Source organism: Mandrillus leucophaeus, unplaced genomic scaffold, assembly GCF_000951045.1.
Source record: "Mandrillus leucophaeus isolate KB7577 unplaced genomic scaffold, Mleu.le_1.0 Scaffold582, whole genome shotgun sequence".
NCBI lineage: Eukaryota > Metazoa > Chordata > Mammalia > Primates > Cercopithecidae > Mandrillus > Mandrillus leucophaeus.
In genome coordinates, this window is record NW_012106275.1 from 1,557,434 (window position 1) to 1,570,862 (window position 13,429).

Here is a 13,429-nt window from a genome sequence, read left to right on the forward strand (position 1 = left end):
TAGTGCTGACCGAAAAAAAGAAAAATACATATATACATATCTCTCTCTCTCAAGACCAACAATATTCATATCCATAGTAATTATAATTAGGTCAAATGTTCCATTAGGGTTCCTATATTTTTTATTGCTTATTATCACTGGTGGGAAGGAGAGTCTGTTCAAAATATTGTCCGTTTATGGCATTTCAATTAATTTTCTCATTCCAGAGTATGGGAAGACAGCCCAGCCTTGGTTGCAGCTATTTTACTTTTTGGGGTTTATGCAAACTCAAGGGCATACTGGCACAAATCCTGCAGCCAAATGCAAACACTCCACACCTTGGGGAAACAGTGCACTGTTACCCAAGTAAACACAAGCACCTATTAGTCACCCACTCAAAACAGAAATGGCCAATGAGGGATGCAAGATCAGCCATCACCGCCAGAAAAGAAAGCACGCTGCTTTCAAAATCTCATTTTTTTATTATCACTGATTTACTGTGCATTGCCGGAAAGCCACTACTGAACTTCTTGTGGGAAAATGTCACTGGCACGTTTTTAAAACTTTTATGATCAAAACCTTACATGTAGACCCACACAGACGCATAGTATGATGATAATACTTTCTCTAGAAAAGCAATTCAATGATACTTAGCTATTGATTCCTAACAGCAGAAATCCACAAGAACTGAATTAAAGAGAGTTAGCTAGGCTGATGGGCATGGACCAGGCTGTGGGGCCTTTGTTTTTTATTGGCTTCTCACCCGCTCTGCCAGCTACTCATCCGAAGCCTTTGAGATGTTTTCTAGACACACATCTCTGAATCATAATGCAAATTCCATTTACTGAAAGGTGGGGACTTTTAATACGACAAGTGAACCCATTTAGTGACTTATGCTTTTATATCTTATAGCATCACTCATGCTTTCAAAAAGTGGATATAATTTTCTTTGCATTGCCCTATTATTAATATAGTACTATGAATATAAATTTTCAATCACATTATATAAATTTTTTATTTTCTCCAGCTATGATTCTATTATGAAAGTGCTCCAGATAGCTAGGATAGCAAAAATAATCACCAAAATAATCAACACACATTTACCCCTTTCTCCTTTCTGACTAATCAAATTCTCTGAGAACTGAGATTTTCTTGTTTTTAAATGCCTTTTTAAAGAGTAATAATTTCTGTTATTTTAAATGTTGTTTGATTGGTGCTTCCATTTTTTTTAATACAAGAACTATTACTGTTATTTAGGTATTTACCGTAAGTCTTTTTATTATACTTGCAATAACCTTGTAAGCTTAATCGGTACTATATTACAAAAAATGAGTTTAAAAAACTATCTTACCTCCTTCAATTAAACTTTTAGTACTTGTTGCTGTTTACAAAATATGATTTGGTTCTTACAATGTAAAGAAAACATAATACTTGAAAATAATTGGAAACCAGAGAAAATTACAATAAGCCGAGATTCCTATTTCTGCTCTAATGCTTTGATAACGGGTTAAAGGCAAGGAAAAATAAAACCACACATGGAGCTGAACTAATGCAACAATTTCTTGGATAATCCAGTCTCTAATGTTATTAGTATCTAAAATTTTAACCAGGCCCAACCTCTCCTCCTAAATAAGGCATTCAAAAGAAATACAACAGGAAGATCACACTGCCATCAATGGTACTAACATTATTTCTTCATGTCTTTTTCTAAAAAGGTAAGCTTGCTTGAAACCATGTTTCAACATCATACACTAGAAATCCCTAAAATTATTAGAAATGGTCATTCGAAACTCTGTCACTTTTCACAGATAGACCACAGATCATAAGTCAACAGTTTCCATTAAACAGCTTTTGTATTGTTATCCAAGAGAGAACCCTCATTGTAATTGTATAATCCTAGTTTCCATTAAGGTAAATTTTATATTTTTTGCATTTTAATAAAAATCTCAAGAGTCTCTTTGAAATTCACAATTCCTACGTTGCATGTTCCAAATCAGCCTTAAATCAACTCAGTAACATAAAGCAATAATATAGAGATTCTGCTAAACATATTAAACTTCGAATAAATATTTTTTAAGAGCTGGACATAGCAATAAGAACATTAAGACAGACCGAGTTTCTAGGGATTCCATTACAGAAATCACTAGAATTTTGAAATAGGGGTTTGTTGCCATGAAACGTGTTTCAAGCATAGTTTTGACAGATAACGTACCTCTTCCACTTCGACCGACAAACCTGAGGTCATTAAATCTTGCAACTTGGTTCTTCATGGCTGCGGTAGCATTTCTAAGCTCAGCCGAGTAGTTTTCATCATTGCCGGCCATCACAGTGACCAGAGTGCCATCTGGAACATCCCCTAGGGCCACCACCTAAACACCAGTCAAGGGACAAATGCAGACATCAGGAATGTTATACATACACTTTTAGGGCATTTGTGTAGTGATTATTCTAAAATTAATTGTATATTCAATGTTTTTTTTAGGTTGCAGAGGAATAGCAATGATAAGCAGAACAACAGAAAAGTTATAATGGGAAGACACTTTTTTATTATATTTTAGGTTGGTGCAAAAGTAATTGCGATGTTTGCAATTTTTAATTCCAAAAACTGCAATTACATTTGCACCAACCTAATACATTATACATAACTATATGTAAATTTTCAAATAATGACACATATACTAAATTTACCTAATAAAGCCAGATTAGGTCATATAGCACAGTTGGAACAAGACGAACCATGCAAGATGTCAAGGATTTTGAGAAGCTATGTCGTCTCCTGAATACAATCATCTCTTCTTAATTCCTCCCATTTGAGAAACAGAACATCCTGTGTTCGTAAGTTTATAATCTAACCCATCTTTTACTTGCTCAGACCTCCACTAACAGGCTGAACAAGGCCCATACTTTACTTTTAGAAAACAAAACAGAACAACAAAAAAAAAAAAACAAAAAAACTTATTTCTGCTAAAAGTAGATTTCATCTTGCTGACGATTCTTAAGTACTTAAACTGTCCCTCTATAGTTCATCTTTGATACCTCCTACTTGCTCCTATTATCTTGAGTTTTACAAGCAATGAATTCCAGCACACAGGAAAAAAAATCAGAAATGTACCCTTCGTTTACTAATTACAAAATCAACAGACCTCAGACAGACGGGACATTCACTTCTGTGCACTCCCCTCAATTCAGGGGTAGAATTGAGTTGTATTTTTATATCTGTGAGTCTCAAGGTGTGTAAACTCATATCCTCACAGATGCCTGAGGTTTTCCGCTAGCCCAGCTGATCTTGACCAGGAATTTATTTAATGTAACTGAATAAGCATGAAGTCTTATCAGGGATATTGGAGAAAACTGGTAGATAAATATTTTTTATACTCAGGTAGTTAAGAAAATGAATTTCAAAGTAAAATACTCTAAAGAGCATGACCTAAAGATACTTCGAACAATAGTATCAATTTCTTGGTTATCATTTAGGCCTTCTAGAAACTATTTTCTTGGTCTAGACATTTATTATTGGCTATATTTCCTTTGTTTCTATTTTTCAAAGCAGTCATACAACTTCAAATTGAAATGCCCCAAGCTGTATTTATTCTGATCATTTCTGACATTCTTTATGGTAAAGTCAGTAGTGACATTTATATTACTCATTCCAATTACATCATCATTTTTGGTTGCTGTTTTTGAATTGGTAACAGTAAAGCATTCCTCAACCTACTGTTATCACTCCTTCCTCTGCCTCCTACTTCCCAATTTTTACCTTAATAATTGCTGTATAAGTTTTCTGTAGCATATATTTTCAGGCCTCTTTTTCTATATGTAAAAAAGGCTGCCATGGACTCACTTGTATGATATCAAAGTCATGTTTCTCAAGATCCCCATTTTCATGATCTGCCTAGCCATCACCCTTTCCCTTGGCCTCCAGATGACTATCTATTGTTTTTACTCAATAGAACTGCTTCAGTCGTTGTGGCACAGAACACGAACTCACTCACTATGAGAGATGAGCACACTTCCAACCCCAAGACTACAGCAGGGTAATCTAGTCTCATAGAAACAGGGAGGCATTTTCCTCTATTTTATCCAACTTGCACTGCCAAACGAGGTCTGGGCCTTTTCTCTCTCTTTTTAATCCTTTCATTGCAATTGTTGGACATGTTTTCCATAGAGGAGAGTTTAAAACTCTGCTATTTATTCCCCGAGCACCCTCTAATTAGCTAGTTAGTTCCCATAATAAGTGTGTTTGTTGCCATTTAATTAAGAGCAGTGATACGACAATTCCCTTTTTGTTTTAAAAAGATATCACTAAAATAAATCTCCCTGATCAGTTATTTGGTTATTGTTACTGTTTTTTTTTTTTTTCTATTCCCGAAAAATGGGCTTGCTTTATTTTGCTCTTTTAAGTCTCTTACAACGAATTTTCCCCTTTTTTTCATGATTCTCACTTCCCCTTGTAAAGTTAGCTCACGGTGTTGAAATGCCCCTTTTGAACACATATTTTTACTTCCTCATCCTCCTCTCCCTGTGGTAACCCAGGCTTCTCTATTTTAACTCCGTATTTAGAAGGTATACAGAGACTGCCTCGACGACGTGGGTTTCAAACTGAATAACTCATTGTTGGGTCTGGATCTGTAAAAAGGTGAAAATAAATAAACCTTGTTTTATAACTACAGGAATGGATTCTGAATTATCTGCCTCCTACTGCTGTTCCCCTCACAGTGCTCCAAGCCTGGTGCCTCTCTCATCTTTCCAATACTATTCTCATTAGTAATTTGGCAAATTCACGAGACCTTCGCCAAGTCGAAACAAACATAGGATAAAATTATCATGGAGGCTAAGTAAGAAAAGGTTGTTGATGTTGGAATTTAAGAAGAAAAAAAATTAGAAGTTTAACTCGCACTCCTCTCTCTCTCTTTTTTTTTTAAATGCAGCAGAATCAATGATATTTGGGCACCTACATATCACTTACTTGGCCTTGTATTGATCTGAGGGATTTTTTTTTTTTGGTACGAGGGTGGGGGTGGGTAAAGGGGAAATATTAAATCCAGGGCAATTTCATTAATAACGTATATTGCCCAATTGTTAACAAGCATACTCAAGCCAGGTTAAAGAAGTTTTTTTTTTTAATTTAAAACTAACATGTGTGCTAATTTGATACAGGTTTTTTCACTGATGGGCAAATGGAGAGAATGTAAAAATATCTAACTTCAAACTGAAAAAAAGAAACAACTGGAATGAAAAGCTATAAACAATAGGTAAGGAAACACAAACATTTACATTTTAACACAGACCAAACAGGCAAGAAGGGACTTGCTGGCCAAAGAGATCTCATATTTTGTTTTACTTCTCTGTTTTTAAAGTATCAGGAAGTTGGGCCAAATATCAACTCTCTTCTGTACCACATGGACCTCCCAATACTGTTCTTGGCTAGTCTGTTCACAGTTCAAACTGGCATTTTAAACCAGTTCTAATTAGGTTGAAATTACAGTTACAATTCATTTACTTCAAATCCCTTAACCTTGCAGTGTTTCAAAGAAGGCTATGGAGTGGAACATAAAATTCAGCTGAGATGACATTTAAGGCATAGCTAGGGACCGTGATCTTGCCGACAAATATATTACTTATTTCCTTTTTATGAAAAGAATATTACCATCAGAATCCAAGGCCTCTGAACTTCCTTGCTGAAGGCATGTTTACGTCTTTGGACTGTGGTGTACCAGAGCCTAAACAAGCTATAATACCATGGTATTACCAAATACATCCTAAGTCATCAAAACAGCTCTTTAGGCTACTTCTGTAAATACAGCAAAACACACAGCAAATGTAAGGTTTTCTTAGTAGTAAAAAACAAGTATCTCTCATACTCTATAAATAAAGGTGTTCCACGGGAGGGAAGGAGTAGGGGGAGAACAGGTTGGGGTTCAAAATAAGCAAGTAGGGTTATTGTAATCTATTTTAAAGAAAATTCATAATTTTCAATCTCTCTTTAGTTCAGAAGATTGACATAGAGGATTTTCCTACAGAACTTCAACATACTCCTAAGAAGCCCTTCAATGATCGTTTCATCAATATCATCGGGCCTTATCATTGTTTCACATTTGCTTCTCTTTATCATGGGGAATATAATAATTATTTACTGGTTAACTTCCTAGGGAGATTGCCTGCGGCTTATTTAAGATCCAAATTTTAAAGTAATAATTTCTGTTGAAGCTGCTTGGGAGGTGGTTGGGTGGGTGGATAGAGTGAAGCCAGTGACACACAGTAAATGAGCCCAGGATGTAGGCAGGTTTTGATGTTTTGCTTGCTTTTATCCCTAATGTTTTATCCCTTCACATTTGCTGTCTCACTGAACGTTTTGTCTATTCTTCTAGTTATGCAGTGAGCAGGTCTCCTGGAGGAAGAAGCCTCTTTTTATGAGGATTGGGGTGGTGACAGATATTAATCAAATGGTCTGATTTCTCTGCTAGCCTTTCCTTTCCCCCAAATGTTCTCAGGGGACCTGCTTGAATGTTTTTTAAGAGATCTGTATTTTGATTTTTAGTAGCCTATAGATTATCACTCAATAAAACAAATTGTTTTTAAGTGAATTGCCAAAAATCATTTTAAAAAGGAAACTCTATGATTATGGTTTCTGCTAGAAAGAATTCTGATGGCTCATAAAAGCAATATGTATAATTTTTCATTTTTTAGAAGAAAATAAATACTTTCATGTAATGACTTGAGACTCTGAATTGCTCAAATTCCTGAAGATTCTTTATTAATCATTTAGTCTTTTAATATATTTGAGTGTGGGTTTCCTGGCAGAGGAGGGAGTTCAGAAGAGATCCTGATTTTCACCCCAAAGGAAGCCACAAATCTCTTGGAGCCCTAGTGCATTGGGGCAGCCAGGTTTTAATGGGATACAGGTTTTTTCACTGATGGGCAAATGGAGAGAATGTAAAAATATCTAACTTCAAACTGAAAAAAAGAAACAACTGGAATGAAAAGCTATAAACAATAGGTAAGGAAACACAAACATTTACATTTTAACACAGACCAAACAGGCAAGAAGGGACTTGCTGGCCAAAGAGATCTCATATTTTGTTTTACTTCTCTGTTTTTAAAGTATCAGGAAGTTGGGCCAAATATCAACTCTCTTCTGTACCACATGGACCTCCCAATACTGTTCTTGGCTAAGACTACAGCAGGGTAATCTAGTCTCATAGAAACAGGGAGGCATTTTCCTCTATTTTATCCAACTTGCACTGCCAAACGAGGTCTGGGCCTTTTCTCTCTCTTTTTAATCCTTTCATTGCAATTGTTGGACATGTTTTCCATAGAGGAGAGTTTAAAACTCTGCTATTTATTCCCCGAGCACCCTCTAATTAGCTAGTTAGTTCCCATAATAAGTGTGTTTGTTGCCATTTAATTAAGAGCAGTGATACGACAATTCCCTTTTTGTTTTAAAAAGATATCACTAAAATAAATCTCCCTGATCAGTTATTTGGTTATTGTTACTGTTTTTTTTTTTTTTCTATTCCCGAAAAATGGGCTTGCTTTATTTTGCTCTTTTAAGTCTCTTACAACGAATTTTCCCCTTTTTTTCATGATTCTCACTTCCCCTTGTAAAGTTAGCTCACGGTGTTGAAATGCCCCTTTTGAACACATATTTTTACTTCCTCATCCTCCTCTCCCTGTGGTAACCCAGGCTTCTCTATTTTAACTCCGTATTTAGAAGGTATACAGAGACTGCCTCGACGACGTGGGTTTCAAACTGAATAACTCATTGTTGGGTCTGGATCTGTAAAAAGGTGAAAATAAATAAACCTTGTTTTATAACTACAGGAATGGATTCTGAATTATCTGCCTCCTACTGCTGTTCCCCTCACAGTGCTCCAAGCCTGGTGCCTCTCTCATCTTTCCAATACTATTCTCATTAGTAATTTGGCAAATTCACGAGACCTTCGCCAAGTCGAAACAAACATAGGATAAAATTATCATGGAGGCTAAGTAAGAAAAGGTTGTTGATGTTGGAATTTAAGAAGAAAAAAAATTAGAAGTTTAACTCGCACTCCTCTCTCTCTCTTTTTTTTTTAAATGCAGCAGAATCAATGATATTTGGGCACCTACATATCACTTACTTGGCCTTGTATTGATCTGAGGGATTTTTTTTTTTTGGTACGAGGGTGGGGGTGGGTAAAGGGGAAATATTAAATCCAGGGCAATTTCATTAATAACGTATATTGCCCAATTGTTAACAAGCATACTCAAGCCAGGTTAAAGAAGTTTTTTTTTTTAATTTAAAACTAACATGTGTGCTAATTTGATACAGGTTTTTTCACTGATGGGCAAATGGAGAGAATGTAAAAATATCTAACTTCAAACTGAAAAAAAGAAACAACTGGAATGAAAAGCTATAAACAATAGGTAAGGAAACACAAACATTTACATTTTAACACAGACCAAACAGGCAAGAAGGGACTTGCTGGCCAAAGAGATCTCATATTTTGTTTTACTTCTCTGTTTTTAAAGTATCAGGAAGTTGGGCCAAATATCAACTCTCTTCTGTACCACATGGACCTCCCAATACTGTTCTTGGCTAGTCTGTTCACAGTTCAAACTGGCATTTTAAACCAGTTCTAATTAGGTTGAAATTACAGTTACAATTCATTTACTTCAAATCCCTTAACCTTGCAGTGTTTCAAAGAAGGCTATGGAGTGGAACATAAAATTCAGCTGAGATGACATTTAAGGCATAGCTAGGGACCGTGATCTTGCCGACAAATATATTACTTATTTCCTTTTTATGAAAAGAATATTACCATCAGAATCCAAGGCCTCTGAACTTCCTTGCTGAAGGCATGTTTACGTCTTTGGACTGTGGTGTACCAGAGCCTAAACAAGCTATAATACCATGGTATTACCAAATACATCCTAAGTCATCAAAACAGCTCTTTAGGCTACTTCTGTAAATACAGCAAAACACACAGCAAATGTAAGGTTTTCTTAGTAGTAAAAAACAAGTATCTCTCATACTCTATAAATAAAGGTGTTCCACGGGAGGGAAGGAGTAGGGGGAGAACAGGTTGGGGTTCAAAATAAGCAAGTAGGGTTATTGTAATCTATTTTAAAGAAAATTCATAATTTTCAATCTCTCTTTAGTTCAGAAGATTGACATAGAGGATTTTCCTACAGAACTTCAACATACTCCTAAGAAGCCCTTCAATGATCGTTTCATCAATATCATCGGGCCTTATCATTGTTTCACATTTGCTTCTCTTTATCATGGGGAATATAATAATTATTTACTGGTTAACTTCCTAGGGAGATTGCCTGCGGCTTATTTAAGATCCAAATTTTAAAGTAATAATTTCTGTTGAAGCTGCTTGGGAGGTGGTTGGGTGGGTGGATAGAGTGAAGCCAGGGACACACAGTAAATGAGCCCAGGATGTAGGCAGGTTTTGATGTTTTGCTTGCTTTTATCCCTAATGTTTTATCCCTTCACATTTGCTGTCTCACTGAACGTTTTGTCTATTCTTCTAGTTATGCAGTGAGCAGGTCTCCTGGAGGAAGAAGCCTCTTTTTATGAGGATTGGGGTGGTGACAGATATTAATCAAATGGTCTGATTTCTCTGCTAGCCTTTCCTTTCCCCCAAATGTTCTCAGGGGACCTGCTTGAATGTTTTTTAAGAGATCTGTATTTTGATTTTTAGTAGCCTATAGATTATCACTCAATAAAACAAATTGTTTTTAAGTGAATTGCCAAAAATCATTTTAAAAAGGAAACTCTATGATTATGGTTTCTGCTAGAAAGAATTCTGATGGCTCATAAAAGCAATATGTATAATTTTTCATTTTTTAGAAGAAAATAAATACTTTCATGTAATGACTTGAGACTCTGAATTGCTCCAATTCCTGAAGATTCTTTATTAATCATTTAGTCTTTTAATATATTTGAGTGTGGGTTTCCTGGCAGAGGAGGGAGTTCAGAAGAGATCCTGATTTTCACCCCAAAGGAAGCCACAAATCTCTTGGAGCCCTAGTGCATTGGGGCAGCCAGGTTTTAATGGCCTTTGGTGGTTATCAGCCCGTCTTGCCTCTGCTCTTTATCTGATAGTGACCCCATGGCCCAACCCTGTTGGGTCCCCTCTCAATGCGGGTGCCCTAAAGAGTCACTGCTGATTCCATTTATGCAAAGGGTTAGAATGATTTAAAAGTAAAATGGTCTCCCAAACCCAAATCTAAGCAAACGGAGGGAGGGAAAAAAGAGTCAAGCAACCCGCCACGTTCCTTCTCCTCATTTCCACCCCCACTAAAAAACAAAACAAAACAAAAAACTGCTTTTAGAAAAGTGAGTGGAAAAAGAGGCAAATCTGTAGACAAAGCCAACTGCAAATTCGTTTTGTTTTAGAAATCACAATCTAAGTGTGGAAACTGTATAAAGCTTAAAAATAACCCCAACAATACTTTTTTAAAAAGTGAATATTATTCGTTGTAATAAGATCAAGACCCAGCTGAGGCCTGGATCTATAAAAAACTTAATCTCTCCTTAAAGGGGACAATTATTTAAACTTTTTTTTTTTTTTTAAGTAGCTTTACACTGGGAACCACCTGCCTTGATTAGCCCTTTAAAAGAACAGGAAATGACCTGCACTGATTTTACTTAGTCGCATCTTTTCAAACCCACGAAAGACAAAACAGAATCCCCACTGCAGAAATTAAATTCCTACTGCTTGCTGCTAGGGTAGTAGGGTGGTTGTTTAGAAACGCCTGGGGTTGTTTTCATACCCCTGTTGAAGGCCAAGGTTTTTAAAGGCAGCTGAAAGCTCTTGGGATGATCAGGGGTGAAAAGCGAAGGGAGACCTTCGGAGCCGCTGCGCTAAAGTCTCCAGCTACGCGCCGCCCTCTCCTCTAGCAGGAAAGCGGGCCGCTGGGACCCCCAGCTCTCCAAAGACAGCCTCTTCACCTTTCGCTGCCCCGGGCTTAATCTAGGTGAGGTGATGATAGCATTCAGAACGGTTCCGGGAAAAGAAACAGGATTCGCTACTTGCGGCTTCTGGCAGGAGCAGGCTAAAAAACTCAGAGAACTCTTCAGAAAACTTTTGCAAACTTAACTACGCCCGCTGTGGACTTTGGACATGCTAATTCCTATAGGGCGGTTGGAGAAGGGGGAAAGAAAATCCCTGACAGTTTCCCTTGTTAGTTTCTTTTCACTGACTTGAAGGCAGAAAAGTCTCACGATTTTATTTCCTGATGCCTTCATGTGAGGAAGACAAAATGGTTTGGGTGTTAATCCAGCGGTAGGGGCAGCAGTAAGTTAGCAGACGGGCTGTCTCTGCCGGGCTGGGTTATAACTTTTTCTACTTTGTATCAAAGCTAAGGCCCCTGCCAGGGAGGTTCCGACCGGCCCCCAGTGGATGTCTTTGGGGGCACCCTGATGTTTTCAGCCCTCCTGGGAGGCCGCCCCAGAAAGCTGAGACGAGTGCCTCCCGAGGGTCGCCACGGCAACACAGCATCCCCCCGCACCCCACGCTAGGAAGACCGACCCGGGGCTGCGGGGGCCCCTTTCTAGAATCCGGCCCCGCCCGCCTGGCCGCTGCCCTCGCGGATCTCCCCCGGCCTCGCCGGCCTCCGCCTGTCCTCCCACCACCCTCTCCGGGTCAGTACCTTGAAAGCGATGGGCAGGGTCTTGTTGCAGCGCCAGTGCGTAGGCAGCACGGAGCAGAGGAAGTTGGGGCTGTCGGTGCGCACCAGCTCGCCCGGGTGGTCGGCCAGCACCTCCACCATGCTGCGGTCGCCGCTCCTCAGCTTGCCGGCCAGGGCAGCGCCGGCGTCCGGGGCGCCCAGCGGCAACGCCTCGCTCATCTTGCCTGGGCTCAGCGCGGTGGAAGGCGGCGTGAAGCGGCGGCTCGTGCTGGCATCTACGGGGATACGCATCACAACAAGCCGATTGAGTTAGGACCCTGCAAACAGCTCCTACCAGACGGCGACAGGGGCGCGGATCTTCAGCAAGCAGCTCCCGGGAGACCAACATACACGTTCAGGGGCCTTTATTACTGCGGGGGGGCGGGGGTGGTTAGGGGAGGAGGGAGACTAAGTTACTAACAGTCCAGGAGGGGGAAAAGTTCTGGTTCTGCCGATCGGCCTCCGACCCAGGATGGGCTCCTAGCAACCGACTGCTTAGTGCATTAAAAAGTGGAGACTATCTTCCTCGAATCTTGCTTGCAGAGGTTAAGTTCAGTCTTTGGCTGTTACAAAAGTTCCTGAAGGCAAAATTCTCATACACTTCCTAAAATATTTATGCGAAGAGTAAAACGACCAGCAAACACATTATTTGGAAGTTCCAGTAGTTAACGCCTGTCAGTTTTTTGCAGGTGAGTTTTGTCTAAAGTCCCAACAGAACACAAGTATCCCCCATAACAAGGCCGCTTTTATCATGCAAAACTGGCTTCAGTCCCGAAAAGCAAGAGCTGCGACTTCCAAAGGTCGTGCTACTAATGTATGTGCACGTATATATAAATATATACATATGCTCTACTTCATAAAATATTTACAATACAATCTGTGGAGAATTTAAACACAACAGAAATCCATTAATGTACGCTGCAGATTTTTTTAAGTAGCCTTGAAAATCAGCTTCAGTAGTTGGAGCAGTGCTGAACTAGAAGTACTTGTCATGTTCTCCGTTCACTCAATGAATTCTGTCAAAATACTCAGTGCAGAAAATTCAGCGTTTCAAAGATCTTCAGCTAATCTTAATAATCATAAGAAGAAGGCCCAGTCGATTACACTCAGGGTACTACAGCTCTCCCACATCTGTGAACTCGGGTTTGGGGATGTTGGTTAAGTTTGTGGCTGGTCCTGTGGTTTGGTGGGAGTTGAGCAGCCGCAGAGTCACACACTCGCAAACACGCACTCTTCGGAAGCCAGCCACTGTCTACATCAGCTGGGTGACTCAGCCCCGACTCGGGCAGCAGCGAGACGATACTCCTCCACTGTCGCCCAGCGCCCGCCGGTTAGCTGCTCCGAGGCACGAACACCCACGAGTGCCGCGTAACCGCAGCAGGTGGAGCGGGCCTTGAGGGAGGGCTCCGCGGTGCAGATCGAAACAGATCGGGCGGCTCGGGTTACACACGCACGCACACCCCGCCACGCACACTGCCACGCACACGCAACTTCACGGCTCGCCTCGGACAACAGCGCACTTTCTCCCGCTGTTGTAAAAGGAAAACAATCGGGGAAAAGTTCGCAGCCAGGAAAGAAGTTGAAAACATCCAGCCAAGAAGCCAGTTAATTCAAAAGGAAGAAAGAGGGGAAAAACAAAAACAAAAAAAAACACAAAAAAAGGAAGGTCCAACGCAGGCCAAGGAGAAGCAGCAGAGGTTGACTTCCTTCTGACGTCCCTAGGAGCCCCGGGAAGAAGTGCCTGGCGGCGCAGGGCCGGGCAGCGTGGTGCCCTGGCTGGGTCCGGCCG

At 39.7% G+C, this 13,429-nt stretch overlaps 1 protein-coding gene across 4 annotated transcripts in view; it reads right to left on the minus strand.

Moving 5' to 3' along the window:
• Positions 1-13,429, minus strand: part of RUNX1 (runt-related transcription factor 1) — a 280,164-nt gene that overhangs the window by 92,783 nt on the left and 173,952 nt on the right. For 3 of the 4 annotated variants that reach the window (XM_011999141.1, XM_011999143.1, XM_011999142.1), the window contains 2 exons: positions 11,623-11,876; positions 2,192-2,348 (listed from right to left, as the gene is read on the minus strand). In XM_011999141.1, coding sequence (XP_011854531.1) covers positions 2,192-2,348; positions 11,623-11,876 — 411 coding nt within the window. Of the gene's footprint in view, positions 1-2,191; positions 2,349-11,622 lie in introns of all 4 variants that reach the window. The other variant, XM_011999144.1, reaches the window with a different exon arrangement.